This window comes from Protopterus annectens, chromosome 12.part0, assembly GCF_019279795.1.
Source record: "Protopterus annectens isolate FY-2018-M chromosome 12.part0, PAN1.0, whole genome shotgun sequence".
Lineage (NCBI taxonomy): Eukaryota > Metazoa > Chordata > Ceratodontiformes > Protopteridae > Protopterus > Protopterus annectens.
Genome location: NC_056746.1, coordinates 485,090,015 through 485,115,974, shown reverse-complemented (window position 1 = coordinate 485,115,974; position 25,960 = coordinate 485,090,015). Strand labels below are relative to the sequence as shown.

Below are 25,960 nucleotides of genomic sequence, written 5' to 3'. Positions count from 1 at the left end.
CTCAGAATTTACATATTATTCTCTAAGGTACAATAGCTGGGCTAGGCTGTAGACAAATTATATTTCAAAACCACTTGTATATTTAATTGAAAGTTTGACACATCCAATAACAAAGTCATGCACCATTAAAAATAAAGATAAATATGCAAGATAATGAAGTAAAGTAAAACAGGCAATGGTACTTTCCCACTTACCTTTTAAAGGGAAAGGACTTTAAGAAATGGGAATGTAAAGTTAAGACATACATGCATTTCTCACAAGGGATAAAATGAAAATGGAATTTAAAAAAAGGGTAGAAATACATATGCCAGAAATAATATGGATCATGTAGAGGGGTTGATAAAGGTCAAATTACTGCATAAAGAAGGGAATCTCACAGAACAGGAAGAAGAATAGCTGCAGTGTGCTAAAGGGAAATAAGACAGTATCTGGCTAATATGCAAGAGTTTAAAAGTGCTACTGCACATCAATTTTTGATAATTCCAGAGAATAAAACACTTTTAGCACAATGAATTAGGCAACAGAAATCAGGAGAGTTTGTTGCCAAACTTAGGGAGGCTATTAGACAAGATAAATTGATTTGACCTTCTGATAAGACTTTAAACCGAGACCACATCTGCTTGAGCTGGTAGTAGCTCAAGTGGATGTATAAGATCCCATGGCACCTATCAAAAAGAGTAGGGGTCCTTTATTTATGCACAAAAAAAGAACTCTTATTTACAACATATTTATAATTATTTACAGATGTACAGATATATTCACACTTATAACTGGCAAATTAAAGCAGATTTAGCCAGCACTGTAGTGGTTAGAAGTCCTAGAAACATTGGTAGAATTAGTGAAGGCTATGTACAAGGACCCAATGACTTATGTATGAACAGTGTTCAGTCTCACAAAGGGGTTCCCAATGGGAGTAGTTACATTAGCAAACAGATCGGAGGGGACCGATCAACAAAGTTGCTGTATGCAGATGATGTGGCATTACAGGCAGACTCTGAGCAAGAACTTCAGCAAAGGATAGGGGAATAGAATGCAAAACTGAAGACACATGGAATGAAACTAAGTACATATAAGACAGTGGTAATGACTGCAAAATGGGGAAATCAGAAGAAGCTGAAAATTGAGATAAAATGGAAGACAGATGAACAGGTTAACAGCTTGAAGTATCTGGGAGAGGTGGTTGAAAAGGGAAGTTTGAATGAATAGATCAAAGCTAGAATCAGAGGGGCTGCATCCGACTGGCAAAGAGTGTCAGGTGTAGTGTACGACAGAAGAATGCCAAAAAAAAAAAACTGAAAAGTAAGGTGAATAAAACAGTTGTGAACCAGTACTACTGTATGGTACAGAAACCTGAACACTAAAGGCAGAACAGATGAAGCTAGAGGAGATGGAAATGAAGTGCCTGAAATGGGTGGTAGCATGCACATGTCATGGGACAGATGAAAAAATGAAGACATAAGAGCAGAAGCCAAAAAAGCTCCAACTGAAAAGATCAAGGAGAACAGATTACTGTGGTTCATGCACATGTGCAGGAAAGCAAAAGAAAATCTGGTGAAGAAGATTTGGGCCAGACAGGAAGAAGGCAAGAGAAAATGAGGGCATCCAGCAAAGAGGACGATGGATTGTGCGAGAGATCATCTGCGACATTCAGGCATGACCTCCAAAGGTGGCAGAAGTGCAGCACTGAATCAAGATAGATGGTGACAGTTAACATGACACTCTGACCCCATGTAGAAAATGGGAAAAAGGGGGTTGATGAGGATGAGTCATTCATAATTTTCCATGCAATCATACAAAATTTTCATCCCTATTAGACCCCCACTTTTTCCGTAACCACCATCTGATTTTACTTAATACTGTTGCTAAGACCCATTTATCTTTAAGCATGATTTCATTTATTCTTTCATTCCATGTAAACCATGACACAGAACAACTTTATCTATTCTTTTAAAATATTCTTTACTTTTATTCTTATAATATCCATATTTAATCATATCCATGTTTATTTTATCCATTTCTTTTATACCTTCGAAAAAATCATCTTTATATACTTTTCTCCATAACTTTTTTTTACTCTTTTGCATTTCATAAACACGTTCAGTGTTTCTCCTTTTTGACAATGTAAACAGTGTTTCTCCTTTTTGACAATGTAAACATATTCTATCACTTTTCCTTTTATATGGCATATTCCCTTTTACTGGTAATTTATCTATTACCAGTGTCCACAAAAAATCCTGAAATTCTACATTTGCTTCTTATTTTTATAGCTTTAATTTTTTTCGTCTATTAGATTTTTCCATGGTTTTATATAGTAATGTTTTATCATTACATTTCATACCATACTTTTCTTTTTCTGTATATATTTTCCACAAAAATATTTTTCTTGGTAACATTTGTTCATTTATACAATCTTTTTATCTCTTATTCTTTCTTTACCGCAACTCCAATTTTTTCATATTTATATTTAATCTCTCATCTTTTTCATTTATCCACTTTAGCACTTTGTACAAATTTAATGAAGCAGCATATACCACTGAGCTAATTAACCCTAAACCTCCTTCCTCTTTATTTACTACAAAACTCCTCTTTTTACTGGGGAACCCAATATAAATAAACAAAAAATATATGCGATAATTCCTTTACAAACACCTTGGAAACATAAATGCGCTTGTCTGCTATTTTTCACATCAGTACTGAATTTATCAAATAAGTTTTTTTTTTCTAAACGATAATTTATATGTTCTCCAAAAAAGACAGGCATGTATTTCTTCTACTGTTTTTCCCCACTGAATTCTACCTACCTCTTTATTCCCAAATGTTATACCCAAGACAAAAATGTCATTCACTGTAAAATATATACCTCCTATCTGTGCTAGATCTCCTAAGTCTTTACTGTTCTCTTTAATTAAAGCCACCCCTATCAGACTAGACACCTATTTGTGCAAATTACTACTTCTTTTATCCAATTTTTTACGGTTATAATGTCATCTGCATATATCAACAGAACTGGAATTCTTAACCCTCCAGGTGTTATATACCCCGCGTCCTTCATTCTGCAATTTATTTCACATATTATCACATTCATAACTAATACAAAGAGCATATAGTTCATTGGGCATTCCTGTCTTACACCACTCTTCATATGCACCTCTTGGCTTACCAGCCATTTACAAGTACTTTTACTTATTAGAACTATACACTGAGATACACAATTTCCTAACTTTCTCATTTATATTATACTCTTTCACTATACAATAAGATTTCATGTCCAGTTGTATGAACTGCCTTACTAAGGTCTCCTATCATGATTTTCACTTCTTTTCTATTCATAATATCAGAACAATTTCTCTATCATTAATAATTCCTGACAAATCTTTTCCTTTTTTAGTATATATACTATCTTCTATAACATTATCAATTTTAGTTTCAAATCTCTGTTCTATTTTCATAAAGATATTTAAAATCATTATCAATACAATCCATCTAAAGTTTTTCATTATCTTCCTTCTTCCATATGATTTTAATTATTGCACTACATAATTATTTATTAATAAAATTTTCATTTAACCATGCATTCAAAATAGTTAAAAAATATATTTTTGCCAATCCCTTCGATTTTCATATTTCATACCCTATTCCATGTGCTCCTGCAGTCAAATCTATATTTACTTGTCCTAATACTTTATCTAGCTCGTATAAAAAAAATATTCTTTTCCAAATCCTTGTTTTCTTTTTATGTTCATTTTTTTTTACTTTCCATGTTTTTTTTTCACTACTTTGTTTTTATTTAAACATTTCTTGTACATATTGTACTACACTATTCATATTTTTTCTGAGTTGTTTCTATTTCTCCTTTTACATTTCTTACTTATCTCATTACACTTCATCTTCCTTTACTAATCTGCTTAAGAAACTTGATACTACTTCCCTTTTATCTTGTTAAAATATCTTTGGTTATATAACAATTCTTGCATTTTTTCTTGATTTCTTTCACATAATTAATTTTCTTTGTCAAATTACTTTATATCATTATGTTCTAAATCTTCCAGTGCATTATTGTATATTTTATATTCTTTTCTCTCCCTTTCTCATATCATATCATATTGCAACTGTAAAAAACATTCTTTTATATTTCCCTTTAAATATCATCCAAAATTCAGAGCAATTTTTATAAAATGTTCTCACAGTAAAATGATCTTTTCAAAACTGTATTACTAATCTATTTTCTTCTTCATTCCAAGTTTCTCATTTAGCGTTTTTACTCCTTTGCCTATTTTTATATATTCCTTGTTTGCCTTCATCTCTAGCCATACTGCAAGATGATGGGAACATCTTGTTTCAACTACCTGCCCTTCACCTATAACTAAACCTTCTGACATTATATTTCCATTCTATATATACCCCTTTTGTAAGTCCATGAATTTTAAAAATTTAACTTACCACATCTTGTAACTTCTAGCATTTTTCTTGTATCATTTCCTTTCTTTTTACTCTTGCCTCTTAAATCGCAATTAAATTATCCTGCTATTATAACATTCAAATTTACCACTGCATAGTCTAAAATCTGATGAAATAAGCCTTCCCCTTTCTTTACAATTAGTATAGACATATAATGATAGAATTCTATATACTTGTTCTTTCCATTTTAAATCTACGATGGTTAATCCTTTCATTTTAATACAGTTACGTGTAATACTGCTATTCAAGAACATCTCTCATTTCCCAAATCCCAGATTATCTTTCCTCTCCATAATTTCTCTGTTTCTAATATTTCTTCATTTGTTAAAAATCTTGTCCTCTAATATAATTGCATCTATATCAGATGTATCACACTACTCCAAAAATCCCTATTCTTACCATAGTCTACTATTCACATTTACAGAAAGCACTCTAACATTTTCATTTTCCTTTTTCCTTAGACTCATGGTTTCATAATTTCATAGCTAATTACTAGTCTAGGTGCATTAATGGGCCATTCGAAGCCTAGCTAATTACTTCCCAAAGGTAAGAATCAAACACTGTATCTTGTGTCTCTGAGTCAAAAACACCTTAACTACTATACCCTCAACCATTAGCTGCATATTATTCTTTTTCATCCATTTCCTTTTTTTTCTTTTGTACTTGTCCCTTTAAATTTTCTTTTTCTTTTAACTTTTTTAATAATAATTTTTTTTCTTTCACTATCTCCCAATTTATGTTTTCTTCATCACTTATTTCCGAGCCTTCTTCTATGTCCTCAGTATTATTTTATTCTGCACAGGGTTTTCTGTTATGGTCAGCACACTTGCACCTCCTAGTGCCTATCTGCACTATGTAACGTACACGCTAGACCACAACACACAGTCTCCATCAAGACTTGTTAAACCCTTGGCTTAACATCCTACCCCACGTATTTCTGGCAGGTAACTTGGCAAGAATGCTGCTCAATACCTGCAACTCACCAAGAGTCTCATTCACTAGTCAAACCCAGGTCACCAGTATCATATTCAAGGCTCCATTCCGCTGCAATAAGCAGCTGACTGTAATTAACATTTTTGGGGCACACATCAAGTGACCAGACTCCTAATCATCACAAAGATGAAAATTTGCTATACATAATATAAAACGGAAGTGGCAGATGTGAAAGAATGAGATGCATTAAAAATGAACATTTACTGAAACAGGTCAACTACCTTTTCAAATGAATGCATTACATTTGATGATAAAACCAGTTTTATTTTGTAGTTACTATAGCTAAACAGATTTAACTACTGAGGCAACAAGTTGTATAAAACTTTAATACCCACTTCTTTGCTTTTCTCACTGCTTCAATAAAGACCTGTTTGTATTTCTGTATCTGCTGCCTCAAGACATCAAACTTGTCTTTCCGTCCTTCACAAATCAGCTTTAGATCAGCCTCGAGCTCAGCTCGCAAGTTGGGCTTGGACATCTCATAACCCATGGAATCGTAGCCTATGAGAAGTAAAGACAAGTGTGAGACACAATGTAGAACTTATCTGTAACTTAGAAAATCAACGAAAGAAATTATGTATTTTAAAACAATTACAGTTAATGCAGTGGCTAAAAGAACTGTAGATCCAAAGTTATAAAGCAAGATCTCAGGGTGGTTCACTATAAAAAAAAAAAAAAAAGAACTGTAGATCCAAAGTTATAAAGCAAGATCTCAGGGTGGTTCACTATAAAAAAAAAAAGCATTGTGCTCTAGAATAGAAGACTAGTATACACCTTCCAACTGATTGGAATACTCTGTTCCTAGAATTAAAAAGTACTGTTGTGTACACTTATTATAAATGAAGATGTTTGAGAGCATTCACTGTTGCAGTCATCACATTTGGGTTATGTGCCTGCAGGTAGCCCTCAGCTGGTCTGAATACCAGAGTCTTGGATTCCAGAGTCGGATGCTGTCTCTTCTTCCATGACGTCAGGTCGTCAGGGGGTATAAAACATGCAGCCGATGCCATTACATCAGTTTTTCTTGCCCCAGATGTCAGGTGCCCCCACAATGGGAAGCAACTGTATGTTATGGTACACCTCCATCAAAAAGCAAATACACCAGAAAATGTAAATACACTAAACAAGAAGGAAAGGTAGAGCCAAGAGAAGTCAGGGGGCTGGAGGGAGGTTAACCAGGACTGCAACAGTGAATACACTTGAACATCTACATTTATGGTAAGTGTACACAACTGTACTATGTTCTTTGTGTTTCACTGTTGCAGTCATCACATTTGGGTTGATTCCCAAAGCTAAGGAAGGGAGGAGGAAGTTAGAGAGCATTAGGGCCAGCACTTAAGCCCTGCAAGACTGCAGTGGCAAAACCAGCTCTGGATTTAGAAAAAAATAGGCATATGGTAATGCTTGGTGAAGGTATGCACAGAGCTCCAGGTAGCAGCTTCTAGGATGTTCAGGGTAGGGACTCCTCTGAAAAAGGCTGCATAGGTAGATGAAGCCCTGGTGGAATGTGACCTGATTCCCTGTAGGGTAGGTTTTCCATGTTGCTTGTAGCAGAAATGAATGCAATGGGCTATCCATTTAGAAATTGTTTGCTTTGAAAGGGCCTTCCCCTCTGCTCTTGCAGCAAAGCCAACTAGCAACTGTTCAGATTTTCTGAGAGGCTTAGTCCTGTCCAAATAAAATCTAAGTTGTCTGTGCACGCCCAAAGAGTGCAGAATTCTTTCTCCTTTGTTTTGTGGATTAGGGAAAAAGGTAGGCAAATGAAAAGACTGATTTAAGGCCACACTAGACACCACCTTGGGCATAAAGGAAGGATTGGTCCCGAGGGAAACCCTGTCTGCATGGAAGATAATGAAGGGTTCCACTGCCATGACGGCCTGTAATTCAGATCTTGCTGAAGTGATGGCTAGAAGGAAGGCTGTTTTCCAATAAAGGAATTTTAACTCTGCAGTTGCAACTGGCTCAAAGGGAGGGAGAGTGAGCTTTTCCAATACAATGTTAAGGTCCCAGGCTGGAGTAGGGGCTCTCCTGGGGGCTCTTAAGTTTTTGGCCCCTCTAAGGAATTGCTTTAGCAGGAGGTGAGAGAAGAGGGGAGGCTCAGTATTATAATGTGGTGAAATGGCAGAGGCATGAATTTTAATTGACGAAAAGGATAGGCCCTTGTGGAGTATTTCTGTTAAGTACTGAAGAATATGAGGTAAGCTGGGCACCGTTGTGCCCATTCCCTGAGTCTGGCTCCAGGAATCGTATCTTTTCCACTTTTCAGCATAGGATTTTCTAGTACTAGGCCTCCTTGCCTCCAGAATGACATCTAGCACCTGCTAACTGAGGGATGCTATTGGAGAGCTCAAGGAATTAGCTAGGCTGCAAGGTTCAGGGTTTGAAGCTGAGGGTGCAGAATCTGGCCCGCCTACTGGAAATGCAGGGAAGGGGTCTGAGGCAGGTGCCATGGTTCCAGCAGTGTCATACTGCGCAAGAGGGGGTACCAGAGCTGGCGTGGCCAGTCTGGTGCAATCAGTATTGTCCTTGGCTTGTCTTGTTTGATCTTTAGCAGAACCTTTAAGAGGAGAGTCAAAGGGGGGAAAGGCATAAACAGACAGGCTTTTTCCAGGTAAAGGACAGGGCATCCACTTTCCAAGCTTGACTGTGGGAAGTCCTTGTGCAGAATTTATCCAACTGGCAGTTCTGACGGGAGACAAACAGGTCGACCTCTGGAGTCCCCCATCTGTTCAAGAGGTTGAAAATTTTTGGTTCCAGTTTCCATTCGTGTGGGTCTATAGGATTTCTGCTCAGGTCGTCTGCCAGTGAATTTAGCTTGTTGGCAGGAAATGAGCTTGTAGGTGCACCTGGTAGCTCAAGGCTGTGTTCCACAGAGCCATGGCTAGTCTGCAGAGAGGGTACGAGTGGGTTCCCCCCTGCTTGTTTATGTACCACATAACTGTGGTGTTGTCCGTCTTTATCAATAATTGTCCTGGAAGGATGCGGTGTTTGAAGGCTGTCAGGGAATTCTGTACAGCTAACATTTCTTTTTGGTTGATATGCAGGGTGCATTTGTCTCGGGTTCCATTTGCCCTGAATGCACTGCCCTGCCAAGTAAGCCCCCCATGCATAGTCTGATGCGTCTGTTGTTAGGGTTAGGGAGGCAGGTGGGTAGAGTGAAAGGGAGCCCCTTGTTGTGGTAGCAGGCCTCTGCCTACCAAAGGAACTCTGTCTTTATACAAGGAATGACAGGAATCATTGATTCCAGGTCTTGAGAATGTTGACTCCATAGGCTTTTTAGATACCATTGTAGTTTCCTCATATTCAGTCTTGCATATGGAATTAGTAGAATGCAAGAGGCCATGAACCCCAGGGCTTGTAGAATTTCCCTTGCAGACAGCTGGGGCCAAAGGTTTGAAGTAGGTTGTCAAATAAACTTGCTTCTCTGGAGTGGAGGAAAGCCATCTGGGAAGTTGTGCTCAAGCTTGCTCCCAGGAATACAATCTGTTGGCAGGGTATTAGGTGACATTTCTTTTCATTTACGGTGTACCCAGTGAGGTTAGAAGTTTCTTTACGAATGCCAGATGTTTTAATAGCAAGTCCTGGCTTTCTGCCTGAATCAGACAATCATCCAAGTATGGGTATATTTGAATATTTCTCTACCTGCAAAATGCAATGGCTGGAGCTAGAAACTTTGTGAATACCCTGGGCGCAGAAGATAAGTCAAAGGGAACTGCCCTGAAGCGTAGGTATTTCCTGCAAGACTCCCTTACTGGAATGTGCAGGTAAGCTTCCTTTAAGTCTAAGCTTGCCAACCAGGCATCTTTGCCTAGCATAGGAAGCAGCTGTTGAAGTGTTAGCATTTTGAATTCTGGGATTACCAGGAAGGTGTTTAGAATACAGAGGTCCAGGATAGGACGCCAGGAGCTGTCTTTTCTGGGTACCAGGAAAAGTCTTGAATAAAACCCTTGTCCCCTTTGCTCTGCTGGGACAGGTTGAATACAGAAGACAGAGAAACTGCTGTTGGGCCTCCGCCCACTGATTTGGCAGTAGGTCTGGCCAACCGTTTGGGGTTGGTAGAGTGTGGAAGTGGAATCTGTATCCTTGGGAAATTATATTTAAAACCCATTTGTCCTGGGTAATGAGTTCCCTGTTTCTTGCATGCAGGGCGAGTTTTCTTCCTAAGGGAGCAAGCAGTTGAGCAGGGCTTGAAAGGGCTAAGGGTAAGTCATTGTGCCATTTTTCCATAGGGGGTGGCTTACTACTCCCTGCTTTGGAAGTGTGAGCCCCCAACTGCTTAAGCCTGTGTGCAGCCTGAGACTCTAAACCTGGGTTATCTGCTGTTCCTGGGTTTGGATTGGGAAGGGCTGGAAGAGACTGGAATGGACCAATTCTTTGAAGGCCAATGCCTATAAATCTGGGAGGTTGTACTTGTAGGAAATCTTTAACAGTTTGCGTAGATTTAGCTTTTTCCCCCATCCTTTTGAGGACTTCTTCCGCTTTGTTGCCAAACAGGCGGCCTTGGTTTAAGGGAGCATCCAGTAATTTAGCTTTAACATGATCTGGCAAGTTTTGCTCTTTAAGCCAAGCATGCCTTCTAAGTACAGACCCAGTGACAGCAGCCCTGCAAGATGCTTCTAAGAGTCAAAACCACATTGCAAAGTATATTTACCAACTTGTTCTGCAGAATGAATTAAATCCTGTAATTATTTGTGTTCGGCACAGTCAGGAATCAACATCATTTTCTGTTTAAGTAGTCCCATGATATGCTGCTGGTACTTTAACATATGAAACTGGCAATTTAAAGCCCTAATGGCCAAAGTAGCAGAAGTGTATACCTTCTTAAACCATCTGTCAAAGGCTCTAGAATCTCTATCACAAGGGGTAGGATTTTTGGCAGCAGTAGCATTAATGCCTTTTGGTCCTTGGGAAATGGTCTCTGGATCCGCAGTAGGATTCTTGAACAGGAACTTGTGAGAGTCAGGTACTCTGTAATACCAGTCAGGTTTTCTGGGAGCTGGAGGTAAAGTGTCTGGGGAAAGGCTAGATTCCAAGAAAGCATCATCTACAATGTCCAGAACAGGATAGATAGCTAAAGGCCTGTGTTGAGGAAGGAGTAAGAATTCCCTAAGCCTCTTTTTGTAGTCAGAGTAATCTTGGCTTTCCCAGCGGAAATGCTCCCTAAGAGTGTACAAGGTTTCACCAAAATAAAAATTTTCTGGAGGGGAAGCAGAGGGAATGGAATCCTCTGCATCAGAATCCTCATAGGTGGATAAGGGCAAATCCTAACAGAAATATCAGATTCCTGATCAAAAGAATCCAAAGGAAATTCAGTTCTAGGTCTCTTAGAGGGGCAAGGCTGGCTTCCCCTAATTAATGTAATAAGGTCTTCGGCCATTCTAAGCATTTGTTTTTTAGGCATATGGGCCTGAGCATGCGATTTGGACATCGGTTTTCTAGGCGTGGATTGGGTTTTAGGCCTGGATGAAGAAGATGGTGTTGGTTTAAAATGCAGGTCTGTAGGCCTGAATACACCCTCAGATGCCAGTGCCTTTACAGCAGCTCAAAACCCATCCAAGGTAGAGACATCCACAGGTTCCATAGTCGAAGAAGCTTCTTGCAGCATACTGGACTTCAAATGGGTTTCAGCAGAGGCCTGCGAATCTGAGGTATCGGGAGCTGCGAAAGCGCCTCACTGAGTACCGCCGGACTGGCGACTAGCTTAACGGAAGCGTTGTCGGCAGTTTTGGACCTATGTGATCTGTCTCTGTCTTCATCTTTATGTTTTTTGGAAGATCGGTAGTCGGATAGCTTAACAAAGCCATTTTGAAGTACTGATACAGAGTACCAAAATAATTTGCTGCAAAAACAGCCCGATGATGAGTAGTTCGGGGGTTGAACAAGGCACAAAACCGACAGTGAGGGACGTCGTGGTCTGGGCCTAAGCAAGGGATGCAGTATGAATGAAAATCTTTACGAGGTATTTGCTTTCCACAGGTAAGACAATTGTTAACTTTTACTGACATCGGCTGGAGCAAGAAAAAAGATCCCCAGCGGGGTACTTATCTTTTTTAAAGACTTTGGTTCTGAAACTCGAAAACAAAACTTTCAGGAGTCGACCGACCGGCACTTGCGAACTGCTTCTACTTCGGGCACCGCACGGCAAGAAAGACTGATGTAATGGTGTCAGCTGCATGTTTTATACCCCTGACGACCTGACGTCATGGAAGAAGAGACAGCATCCAACACAGGAGTCTAAGACTCTGGTATTCAGGCCGGCTGAGGGCTAGCTGCAGGCAGATAACCCAAATGTGATGACTGCAACAGTGAAACACGAAGAACATCTACAGTTTTTAAAACATCTGTAAATTACACCTTAAATAAAAACAGACTTGCACAAATGAGTCATTACATAACCAACCCATCTCTCTGATCCCATACAGCTTGAATACATAACCTATTCAACTTTTTACACAGTTTAAACTACTGATAGTTGCCACTTCTGGTGTAGCACAACATTACAAAAATTTCCTTTTAACTGCTTAACCACACTCAACACTCTCTAACATATGAACTAACAACTTACTTCAACCTCATAACTCATACTAACATTTCTGTGCTACTCTGCTTCTAATACTCTCTAAACTACATTCTACTTTATTCTCCCTCTGTATCTCACAAAATTCTCTTCTGTTCTCATGTTTTGCACTCTCCTTTCCCTGCTCATATACTTTGTAACATGTCACTACAATTTTAGATCTTAATCATTACCATTTATATACTGCTGGTAGTCATGCAATATGTAAGCTGTTATCTAACTGTAAAAACATTATAAATATTCATGCATGCCTAAAATGAGCTGTACCAACTCAGCACAGATCCTCGTGGTGACCAGCAGAGTGATCCAAGCATCAGAGAGCTAAAAGAGCGACTTTACCTGATTTAAGTATATTTTTGTGGCTTTCCCACTGCTATATACCTAGCGACTGCATTTCGCCTGTTTTGCTGCTATATTGAAAGTGATTTCTGCATTTATACTGTTTATTGCACTTTAAGTTTCTAATTGTTACTTTAAGTTTCTAATTGTTACAAATTGTATCTGTAGGCTACGCACTCAAGTGTGCTAGCCGATTTATAGCATTTATAGCTTCTACTGTCTGTTTTCTCCTTGTTTCTGAAAAAAAAAAAAATCTCTTGTTTTCCCGCCTTACTGAACTAGAGTAGTCCAGTTTCAGAGTTGCTGATCCCTGGGCTTTTGTTGTAGTTCCTGTTACTGATTCATAGCCTTATTTGGAAGGAGGGAAGTTTCTTTGCTTACCAGTGGGAGTGGGAAGCACTGAGCAACCTGTTAGTCCAATTTGGTGAGGTTTCAGCCAGTAACTTGTAGTCCATTGGTCGTTTTGGGCCAGTTCCTAGCTTTTTTCAGCCCCCTGATATAAAACACGCTAAATGCGCGTTTTTCAGCTTGTACCAACTCAGCACAGATCCTCGTGGTGGCCAGCAGAGTGATCCAAGCATCAGAGAGCTAAAAGAGCGACTTTACCTGATTTAAGTATATTTTTGTGGCTTTCCCACTGCTATATACCTAGCGACTTCATTTCGCCTGTTTTGCTGCTATATTGAAAGTGATTTCTGCATTTATACTGTTTATTGCACTTTAAGTTTCTAATTGTTACAAATTGTATCTGTAGGCTACACACTCAAGTGCGCTAGCCGATTTATAGCATTTATAGCTTCTACTGTCTGTTTTCTCCTTGTTTCTGGAAAAAAAAAAAAAAAAATATCTCTTGTTTTCCCGCCTTACTGAACTAGAGTAGTCCAGTTTCAGAGTTGCTTATCCCTGGGCTTTTGTTGTAGTTCCTGTTACTGATTCATAGCCTTATTTGGAAGGAGGGAAGTTTCTTTGCTTACCAGTGGGAGTGGGAAGCACTGAGCAACCTGTTAGTCCAATTTGGTGAGGTTTCAGCCAGTAACTTGTAGTCCATTGGTCGTTTTGGGCCAGTTCCTAGCTTTTTTCAGCCCCCTGATATAAAACATGCTAAACGCGCGTTAGCGCAATTTAGCGCGGAGTTGCCACTGTAGCACACAAGAGCAGCAGCGGTTAATCAGGGTTAAACTATTCGGGCTACCTAAAGTCCACTCTTCAAATTTTCCCTTAAAACAGCCTTCCTTGAACTGTACTACTGATCTAACCTGCGTATCCTATAACTAAAAAGTTCATCTCTACTTGATTCCCAAGTAGACTATTCTCTATCTGTAAAGCCTAGCACTTGCTCCTACAGTACTTTCACCCTGATGTAGCACTTTTATTATAGGTAGTACCCCACCAGCCTAAAACCCCTTTCTCGATCACCCACATCCCCCGGAGTCTTTTTTAAGTTTTTTTATTGTCTATTCCTTCTAGGATGCAGAGGGATCAGTTGCTAGTGTCCTCTCCTGCTCAGCTGGTGAACCTGGGAATATTGAGGCAATGTTACAATTGCCTCATGTACACAGACAACCCTCTCCTCCTCCCACAAAACACAAATACATGTGAGAGATGCAACTATACAGCCAAACTGGAGGCTGAGCTCTCTCAGCATAGGACTGGCAAGACCAGACAGGAGGAGAAGGTAACCACACACACCACATACCGTCTCACATAGTACTATCACAACTTCAAATCATACACATAAACACATAAAGACATACTTGGAGGCTCTGATCAAAAATCTACCAAAACAGCAGAGGCCACCAAAGCAGACACCCAAACAACTACCACCTCAGGACACAACACATGCAACACATAGACCACACAGTCAGTGTGCCAAACAGTCACAGCCCTTAAGGCCAAACACAATGCCAGACACACTCGTCATTGGTGACTCCATAGTCAGACACACTGACGTCCCGCTCACCAGATTGAGTAAGGAGAAGGTCACAGTAAGCTGCCTGTCGGGCGCTAGAATCCGCCACATAACGCAAGCACTCAGGTCTCTCAACAGCAGGTACAAGTACGACTCGGTCATTGTCCACGCTGGTGTAAACGACCTGAGGCGTACCTCCTTGGACTACATGAAAAGAGACATTGAGGAGCTCTCTGATTATGTAGCCCAGGCAGGTATGACCCTGACCTTGAGCAGTATCCTATCTTCACCAAGAATGATGCCACAATACAGAGATAAGATGATCAGCTTTAATAATTGGCTTAAACTCTGGTGTCATTCAAAGGGGATCCAATGTCTGTCTGCCTGGGATGACATGCTGGACAAGCCACGCTGCTTCAAGGGACGGCTTGCACCTGTCACCACTGGGCTTCCGGATATTGGCAAAGGCTCTTGCCACCCCCATAGTGCCTTTTTTAGGCAAGGCTCAAATTCTAAACCTACCACCCTAGAACACAAAAAAGGAAAAAAAAACTAAGGGTAATGCTGCTCAATGCCAGAAGTCTCAACCTCAAGATGCACACACTCGAGGCCTTTCTCAGTATGGAGAACATCGATGTCTGTGCTGTGACTGAAACCTGGTTCAAGGCTCCTGAGAGCACCCCAGCACTATCAGGTTTTACCTCATATCATGCGTTCCGGCCCCAAAATCCGGACAACACCAAGAAAGGAGGGGGGGTGTCCATATTCATCAAGGACACCCACACCTCAAGGTTGGTGGCAACGTACGATGCATCGGAGACCATCCAGGTGCAATTAACCATAGGCAAGACTGCTCTGCAATTTGTAGCATGTTACAGGCCATCCTCTCAAACTCAGGAACCTCACATAGCTTTCCTGAAAACTCTGGAGGGGATAAATGTAAATCCGAACACCTTCATACTAGGTGACTTCAACTACCCTAATATAGAGTGGGATCACTACTCAAGCCCAAACACTCTAGCCCAAAGGTTCCTGGAGTTCATAAACTCAAATGCCATGGAACAACTAGTCACCATCCCCACAAGAGGTGAAAACATACTTGATCTCATCATCACGAACATGGGATCACAATGTTCAACACCGGAAGTATACCCCTCACTGGTGAGATCAGATCATAAACTAATCTCACTGGAGGTCCTCATCCCGCCCCCACCTGAGATAAAAAAGACCACAGTGAAGAACTTCTCAAAAGCCGACTTCACACTTCTAAAGACTAGTGTGGTCACCTTTAAGGCCACCGAGCCGGCGGCAAACATTACTCAAGTCGCTGAATCACTTACAAATGCCTTCTACCAGCACCTACAGGACTGCATGGATCAGGCAATCCCAAACAAAACAAAGACTCTTTGTACCAAAGGCAAGCGTCCAGCCTGGTGGACCCCAGCCATAAACAAGCTCTACAACAAAAGGAGGAAGCTACTACAAGATAGAGCAAAATCCTTAAAAGGTAAGACACCTCTGATCATTATAAGTAAAAACTAAGAGCTCTCATAAAATCATCCAAGGCAAATTTTGAGAGAAAAATCGCTAAGGACTCAAAAGACAATCATAAGGCCTTCTTTAGCTATCTTAGAAACCTGGGAGGAAACTCCCAGATATGCTCAGAATTAGTTCAAAATGATGTGAAAATTACTGAACCTACAGACATTGCCAACATACTGGCTGACAGGTTCAGTGCAAACTCCCCTCCCCAAAAGGAGAGATATCTATACCAGAGGATTGTAGCCCCCCAAACATCTCTAACGCCCAGGTGAGAACTGCTCTCTCCAAGGTGAAAAACACAGCATCCATGGGACCGGATGGTGTCCCCAGCTGTGTGCTCCACGAACTCAACGAGGAATTAAACCCACAGTTAGGACAGCTGTTTAATCTTAGCCTCACCTCAGGATACGTACCCAAGGAGTGGCGCACGGCAACTGTGGTCCCACATCACAAAGGCGGTGCCTCCACCGACCCTGGAAATTACCGTCCCATCAGCTTGACAAGCCTGATCTGCAAGGCCATGGAGAGGATCATAATGGAACTCATAAATAAAGACATAGGGAACTTGCAGACTTTGGATCCAACCCAGTTTGGCTTTGTCAAAGGCAGATCATGCCTTTTAAACTTGGTTGACTTTTTCAAAACAGTCACCAAGGCCATTGATGAGGGAAAGGCAGTCCATACAGCCTACCTCGACCTGGCAAAGGCTTTCGACACAATACCCCACTCAGGTATCATTGAAAAACTCATCAGCTTAAATGTAAACCCATACATCACAAGATGGGTTGCAAACTGGCTAAGTGACAGAACTCACAGGGTCAGAGTTGCTGGCGCCATGTCAGACTCAAAGCCTGTCACAAGTGGTGTCCCACAGGGCTCAGTCCTGGGCCCACTCTTGTTCGGCATCGACTTTTCTGAAGTACAAGCAAATACAGGAGGGTTATGGCTGACAAAGTCTGCAGATGACTGCAAACTGGGCGCCATAGTCGAAAACACATCTGACACAGATATCCTTCAGAAGGGTCTCACAGAAACGGATAACTGGTGCCAGAGCCATGGCCTAAAGTTAAACGCCAAGAAATGCATAGTCATACCCTTCGGGAAAAACAAGGTTACCCCTAGCTACCATATAGGTGGCAATCCACTGAGCACAGAAGAAGTGATCAGGGATCTGGGGACCCAGCTTGACAGTAACCTATCATTTGACACTCACGTTGCTAAAGTAGTTAGGAAGACCTTCTACATTGCCCACCTGATCATGAAGGGATTCACATCTAGATCAAGGGAGGTCATCGTCCCCCTGTACTCATCACTCATCAGACCAATGATTGAGTACAATGCTCCATTTGGAATGTATCTGACCCGACACCTGCAGCAGCTGGAAAGGCCCCAAAAGTTCCTCACCAAAAGGATAAAGGGTCTCAAAAATATGTCTTATGCTGCCCGACTGAAAGAACTGCAGCTCTATTCAGTCGCTTACCGATTGCTCAGAGGTGACTTGTGCCAGACATACAAGGCCATGTCAAACCCAGAATTGATGAACATGCTTCACCTCAGAAAATCTAGATCCCTCAGAACTACAAGGGCGGGAGACTTAAACCTTGACACGGTTATTAATAGGACGTGCTGGAGGGACAGATTCATCACCCAGAGACTCCCTATGCTGTGGAACAAAATCCCGGTACATGTGAGGCAGAGCACCTCACTGGCCTTGTTCAAGAGAAATCTTGACCAATGGATGGGAGATCGCAGATATACCCCAGGGATTACCTCAGTGTCACTGCTTGACAGAGGCACAGCAAAATAATGGGCATAGTTTTCTTCAAAATAAAGGGGTGGCGAAAGCCACAAAACTCTAGGCTAGGCTTATAAATGCCCTTGGGCAGATAGCCTAGTATGAACCTATGAACCTATGAACATGTACCTAGCTGTTTCTGCCACTTTTCCTCAATGGTTCTGCACACATTTTACTAGTTTTGCTTTGTCTTTCTAGATCCCTCAGAAAACCATCACTCTACAGCAAGGCCAAACCAGCTAACAAAATTTAAAGAAATAAAAATGAAAAAAACCCACAATTTTTCTAAAACATAATTTTGTAACCACAGTAAGGCATGAAAAGGAAAGTGATGAAATTGGCAGACAACCCACTTCAGTTTATCCATTCTCCCTGCTGCAATTTTGTGTTATGTTCCAGAAGTGTCACACGAAATGGACAAGACACAGCCCAGACTTTGAAACAATTTGCCTATAATTCTGTAAATGTCCTTCATTTTGATCAATGCTGCCACAGCCTAAGCTATATGGGTTATATTATCCTACAAATATATAACAACTGGTCAGCTTCCAAAGCTTCAGGGCACCTTCCTTGTTTCCAAACTGTCAGATTGAGCTGAGCCAATTACAAAAACAGGTTTGGATGCCAAGTAGGATGTGCCTCTGATCTTACAGGATCAATGATCGGGCTGTGCTGTTCATTTGCTGGGCAGATAAGTTCCCTTTCAGGAAAAGAACCTTCCTATTGTAAAAAACTCAACTACCTGCCAGCAAAAGCAGAAAGGTCTGCAGCAGCACTGCTGCATTTAGGGCACCTAAAAAGTGAAATGCAGAGGAAAAGCTTCCTATTTAATAGCAGATTATGTTGACTTTATGGACTTGCCTTACCAAAATGGTATCAGTTCTAAAATTTACAATTGCTTCCAGATGCAATTTTACAGTAGAGAAACTAGCACCATCCTGGACAAGTGAAGCTAGAAAAAGAAGTATATCTGATATGCAGGCTGAAAAAGGATCGATACTTCATTCTGAAAACCAGACTGAATACCTTTTCCACTTGCTACTGTAAACTTTTTTGTGGAAGGCTTTTGGGAGGCAAGAATAATCTTTTGAACTGGTAAGGCTAGCCTGGACTTGTTTAGCATCATTGGAAGTGGGGAAACCAAGTGGTTAACCATAGGGACAAGAGATTGAGGGGCTGATGTTCTGATGGGAGAGAAATCAGATCCTGACTGGGATCCAATATCCAAGGAGGATATCTGAGGTGAAGCTGTAGAAAGGGGAACCATACCTAGCGAGGCAAATCGTAGACTACACCATGCCTTGGTGATTCCCCGACTGGGGTATCAGAGCCAAAACCTGCCGCACTTGCTGTTTAGGTGAGAGGTGAACATGTCGCAGTAAGGTTGGTCTCACTGGCTGAAAATCTGGTTTGTTACTGACTGACTGAGGGACCACTCGTGTGGACTCGGAAGGGGCCTGATGACTCTGTCTGCTAGTACGTTGGTGTCCCCCCGGAATGTGTGCTGCAATGAAAAAGCAGTTTGAAGGAAATCACCCATTCCCACACTTTCATGACCTCTCAGCACAAAGGATATGAATGAGTTCCCCTGTTTGCTGATGTACCAGACTACTGATACGTTGTCTGTACAAACTGCTATTGTTCCCAGATTGAAGCAATCATGGAAGGCTTGCAATGTCAGGAGAAGTGCTATCATCTTTAGGACATTTATGTGCAATTTGCTCTCTGTCGGGGACCACCTGCCTTGGACCATTCTTCATTGATAATCCCCCCCCACAACAGGCAAGCATCTGTGGTCACTGTGAATGTGGGAGGAGTAGGAGAAAAACGGTCTACCTGGATATAGGTTGTCCCGACAGAATCCACCACTGGAGATGGCATTTACAAACTGGAATTAGTCTGACAGGGACAGAAAGGATGGAACATTAGATGTGTTGGAATTGAAGTTGCAGTTACTACTTAATGCCAACCAACACCCTGGTCTAAATGAATACACTAGTATAAAGCCCATTTTATGGTTGAACAGCATTAAGGGGTCCTAGTGGGTGTGTATCCATTTGTTTATGGATTATTATATCACACATATTTTTGGTTTTTACTATTTTTGGTTTTTACTGTTCCCTGTTACCAATTTGACACTACAGTATACATTATATAACGTATTTATATATATATATATATTTATACAAACTATATATATAACATATATATATATTTCTTACCTTTTTTACATTTTCATATACTATTTTTGTACATATATATATTCTTCATAATATATAATTTTCATAACAATTCATATACATATATTTATATCTATACATATTTACATTTATTTATTTATTCATTATATTTATACATTATACACACATTTTATATTTGTATATTTATAAGTGGATAATTTTATACATATATATATATTTATAATAGTTTTTCATACAATAACATTAATCAATTTTATTATATCGTTGGGTCATTTTTATAGTTCATGTTTACAGTTTAGTATATAAAATATAAATATTATTAATTTTATCATTATTATTAATATTCATACACATATATTATTTCTTCCCAATTTTTCTTTTAGACATCCCATCACTTAAATTTCAGTTGTTCATTGCTTATGTTATTTATTTGTATTACAATATAGGTTTATAGTTAGTATGACATATCAGAGATATACATATACATATATAACATACAATTTTTAACCTTGCATTACATTATTTAGCTACAACTTTACATGGCAATGTGTTCTCATATGTACTGGCTGATAGTTTAGTTACATTAAAAATACACAATTAAATTAGGATTAATGTATTTCAACGGACATAGATAGCAGTTGGTATTTATGGTTTTTACTTAATACATATATATACATATATACGGGGCTCATGTCTTTGTATTTGCTTTTAATTGATGAATGTAATGATTAATTAATTTATTGTTGTTCAAATTTCACATCAATTTCATTGGTTAATAGGCTCAATTAGTTCCTTGAGGATTTGTATTAAATGAGTTAGAAAGTAGTGAGATGTGTTCTGATGAAGTTCGTTTAACGGACGAAACCTAGGTCGACGTTTTATTCTGTTTGTACTTCTTAATAAAGCTTTTGGAACGTTTATGGGCCTTGGATTTCTTTGGTGAGCTGCAATTTCGTTGTACTTACAGTGGCTCCGCTTTGATTGAGACACCTTTTCAGTGGTTATTTACTTGTGGTATTTGCTTCCTGGTCTTCTGGTGTGCGATATGGAGGAAGAAGGTGAAACAATTGATGTGGCTGTGCTACTGAAGGAAATGAACGAGCAGCTCAAACAGCATTCCATCATTATTAACAAACTTATGACCACTTTTACTGCCAGTACAGATTCCGGTAGCAGTTTGGGGCTACCATTGACACAAGCGACACCGCCTACAGCACCCACAACAGCCGGTACCCAAGGTACATCCAGTGGGCAAACTTTTCACGCCACCCGAGTGAATGTGCAACCTGAGCCTGTCAATAGTGAATTTTGGAAGACAAACCAGTATTCTTTTAATTCCAAATCTCAGGCTACAGGAATTTCTAACAATCATATGAAAGGTAACATGCGTGAATGGCTGAGAACTTTTGAAGTGAAAATGTTTAAACTGAAAAGAACCCAAATGGAAAATGGGTATTTACGAAGAAATATAGAATTGGGGATTGTTCCTAAAGGACCGAGATTGTGGCGTTACCCCAATGGCAGTGAGCATAAACCAGATATGTTAGATGAGTTGCACAAGTTATTTAACAATACTGGAATAGCACTTATGGAAATCATGATTAAATACAACGAGAAGAAAATAGACTTACTTTTATTAGATTTGGAACGATTAAACAGTTCCATTAGTGAGGACTTACTTTTTGACCAATACTATACAAATTACACCAACATGATTAAGGAGGTTGAATACAGTTGTAATACCATTTACGAGAAAAAGCAACTTAAAATTAAAAGGGATACGAAGGTATACTCTTCTGGATTGGTGTACCCAAAATCAAAACCCACAAGAAACAGCATCGACAGGGGGAGACCGGAAGTGAGCACCAATCGTCTCGATGTATTGGATGACATCACATCCCCCTTACACACTGAGTGTCATGGATTCCGGCAGGGCGACGAGGTAAGAGAGGGTGATGCTCTTAGGAGATCAAAGAGGCTCAGGGAGCAACACCAATATGAAGAGGAGGAAGAATACGGTGTTTCAGCTGTTCGTCCCAGAAGAGACCCGGAGAAAAATGGGAAGGTTAATTTTCAAACGCAAAAAAACGGATGGGGGGCGCGCAAGTAGCCGATGGCGTCCACCACGTTGAGGTATTGGGTAAGCATCTTGATCCCTTTATGTTTACACCTTCGTCTGTTGGTTTTGGGACAAGGTCATGCAATACTATCCATGGTTGCAATATTGGTAGTAGGGATATTGCTGAAATTTATTCGGTTACCATGAGTAATTTTTCTTCAGTTGAGATTGAGGGTATTGATCAGTTTCATACACAACGTGAACGGGAGGATTCCCATAGGGATGTACTTAGTGAACATTATGTTATTACTGGTACTGGCGACAGTGTGGACATGGACAATGTTTCGTACGATACCCTTGTGTACGAGTGTAGTACACCACGGCTGACATTGGGTCATAAAATTTTAAATACGGAAGGATGTAGTACGAGTGACACGGTTCGGTCCCCAACAGCAGACCGACTCAGACGAGACGGTACAAGTGCCGTTCAAATTTGTGAAGCACAACGGAGTGTTTCTGGATCTAATGACAATATTCATCATAGTAGTTGTAGATTAGATTGTTGTAATACAATGTCACGTGATAGTGATAAGGGTTTTTACACTACGGACAACAATTATTCAATTTTTTCACTATTTCATGACGACGATGAGCAGATGCAAATATTTGATGTAACTGAGTCCAATGTTAACGTTCAAACATGTATTTACCCTAGCACCGATCCGGTACTAGGTAGTGATGGTGGTACAGATATGTGGTATCAACGCACGATTATGTCAAGTGATGGGGGTTTGCAGTCAAATATCACAAGTACTAGTGACGTATTGATGAATTTATCAATTCATGATTATGTAGAACAAGTGCAAACAGAGGTACTGACTGAATTTAATTTAAATAATGCCGAGAATTGCAATGAACACAACACTAGTTTAATAGTGGACACTGATGGGTATACACAGATGAATGATATTTCAATACTTGGAAGACACAAGGGATGCGGATTGTTTTTTAAACCAAAGGTTGTTGAGAATGACAAGGGCGATTTTAAGTTATATAATTACACTAATCACTCCTTTGATAGAGACTGTGTAGAATTGTTTTCCAAGGGTTTCAGTTTTGTACCAAAAAGGAGGGGTAATTTAGTTAACAGTATAATTGATTTGAAATTATTTACCAGAAAGTTAAATCTGAAAATATTGTATCAGAGTAACACTTGGGGAAATATTGAGAATGGCAACAATAGGCTGTCCAAACCCAGCACCTATAATCCCCCTATGAACGACAAAATAGCAGTTTTTGAAAAGGTGACCGAAAATGATTTTAGGGATGCCTATAACAAATACGACCGGAAATCCTGTAAAAAGAAAAATTTAACCAAACAGGAGGAACTTACTTTAGGTAGTATTCTGGCTACGGAGAACATTAGAATTATGAAACCCGATAAGGGTAATGGCATTGTGATAGTGGATAGTAATGATTACGTTTCATATATGAATACAATGTTAGTTGATGATACATACACAGAGGTCAGTAGGAACGAGATAAATATAGCAAATAAGAGGATTGACACAACACTATTTGACATGCTATATCAAGGAGAATTGGATGAACATGAATGGCAATTTTTACAGAATGATTTCCCTGTGATTAGTGGTATTTTTGGCATCCCTAAAATTCACAAAGGGTTGGACAACCTAAAGTTTAGACCAATAGTAGATGGTAAGCGAAGCAAGACACATTTTATCAGTAAATTTTTGGATTACCACTTAAAGTCAGGTATTGCATTTTTTTCATACATTCTCAAGGATTCTTGGGACTTTTTGGGTAAAATTAAAGACGTAGAGTTTGAAGTAAACGACATTTTTGTTACCATGGATGTGTGCAATTTATACACAGTTATACCCCAGGATAGAGGTCTGGACTGGTTAGAGGAACAGTTGTACTACACCAACCTGTACGACCAGAATAAGATTAATGTTTTAGTGAAACTTATGGGCATTGTATTAAAAAACAATTTTATATTTTTCGATGGGGCTTATTACAAACAGGTTAGTGGTGTAGCCATGGGGGCAGCCTGTGCCCCGGGCTTCGCAAACTTTGTGTTAACTTATTGGGAAGTAAATTATGTGTTAATTCAGAATATTATAAATATATTAAATTTTATGGTCGTTTTTTAGATGATTTATTTATCATTTGGAAAGGGGAGAAAGGTATTTTAAATTGTTTTTTAGAATATATTAACAATAGTGTATCCTTTTTAAAATTTACACATGCTACTAGTCAAGAAAGCATTAGTTACTTAGATATTAAGCTAACCTATGACAAGGTTGGTAAGAAGTTAGTGTCAAATATATACAGGAAGTCCACTTTCTCAAATTCGTACCTACATTTTGACAGCTGGCACCCTCACCACCAAAAAAAAGCAGTGGTCAAAGGACAGATGGTGAGGGCAGCAAGAATGGTCAGTGAGGAAGTGGACTTTGAGCAGGAAATTGCATTCATTAGTCTTTTATTTGTTAATAGGGGTTATCCATCTGAATTTTGTAGAGATATAGCCAAAGAAGTGATATACAAAAGGAAGAAGGGTGTATATAAACCCATATTACTCAGTAATGATTATATTACGAAGGAAAGCCATTCAAGCCAAGTTGTAGAAGTGGGTAAATTCATTTGCAATAATATTCCTTTGTATATTACCACATTCAATGGCATTTCTTCAAATATAAAGGACATTATTAACAAAAATTGGAAACTTATAAGTACAGATAAATCTTTGGGAGAAATGTTTGTAGGGAACATAAAATATGTGTTTAGGAAGGACACTTCTTTTAAGGATATATTTGAGGGTGTGAATAGCAACACCGACAGTGACTCTTTTAAACGGGTGGGCAATTATAAATGTGGAAGATGCTCAACCTGTAAGTATATGATTAACACAGACACTGTTATGACTGTTAATAGACACACTATTAGGATTAGACAATATATAAACTGTTATACCAAAAATGTTGTTTACATAGCCATGTGTCAACATTGTGAGGGATTCTATGTAGGCAAAACTAGTAGACAACTCAGGGACAGGGTTAAAGAACATTTATTGAGTATTAAGAACAATAAACTAACGAATGCCCTTGCTAGACATATAAATCAATTTCAAAACCATTCTTTTAAGTTTTTTGGGATTGTCCACCAACAGTTAGACTTACAAGGGAAATTAACAAAACACAACTTAGATGTGTTGGAATTGAAGTTGCAGTTACTACTTAATGCCAACCAACACCCTGGTCTAAATGAATACACTAGTATAAAGCCCATTTTATGGTTGAACAGCATTAAGGGGTCCTAGTGGGTGTGTATCCATTTGTTTATGGATTATTATATCACACATATTTTTGGTTTTTACTATTTTTGGTTTTTACTGTTCCCTGTTACCAATTTGACACTACAGTATACATTATATAACGTATTTATATATATATATATATTTATACAAACTATATATATAACATATATATATATTTCTTACCTTTTTTACATTTTCATATACTATTTTTGTACATATATATATTCTTCATAATATATAATTTTCATAACAATTCATATACATATATTTATATCTATACATATTTACATTTATTTATTTATTCATTATATTTATACATTATACACACATTTTATATTTGTATATTTATAAGTGGATAATTTTATACATATATATACATTTATAATAGATTTTCACACAACAACATTAATCAATTTTATTACATCGTTGGGTCATTTTTATAGTTCATGTTTACAGTTTATCATATAAAAACATAAATATTATTAATTTTATCATTATTATTAATACTCATACACAAATATTATTTCTTCCCAATTTTTCTTTTAGACATCCCATCACTTAAATTTCAGTTGTTCATTGCTTATGTTATTTATTTGTATTACAATATAGGTTTATAGTTAGTATGACATATCAGAGATATACATATACATATATAACATACAATTTTTAACCTTGCATTACATTATTTAGCTACAACTTTACATGGCAATGTGTTCTCATATGTACTGGCTGATAGTTTAGTTA

At 39.0% G+C, this 25,960-nt stretch overlaps 1 protein-coding gene across 3 annotated transcripts in view; it reads right to left on the bottom strand.

Annotated features, from left to right (window-relative positions):
• TOP3A (DNA topoisomerase III alpha) overlaps nt 1-25,960 on the bottom strand; it is a 1,120,433-nt gene that overhangs the window by 309,154 nt on the left and 785,319 nt on the right. For all 3 annotated transcript variants that reach the window (XM_044089591.1, XM_044089590.1, XM_044089593.1), the window contains one exon: nt 5,787-5,952. In XM_044089591.1, coding sequence (XP_043945526.1) covers nt 5,787-5,952 — 166 coding nt within the window. The remainder of the gene's footprint in view (nt 1-5,786; nt 5,953-25,960) is intronic.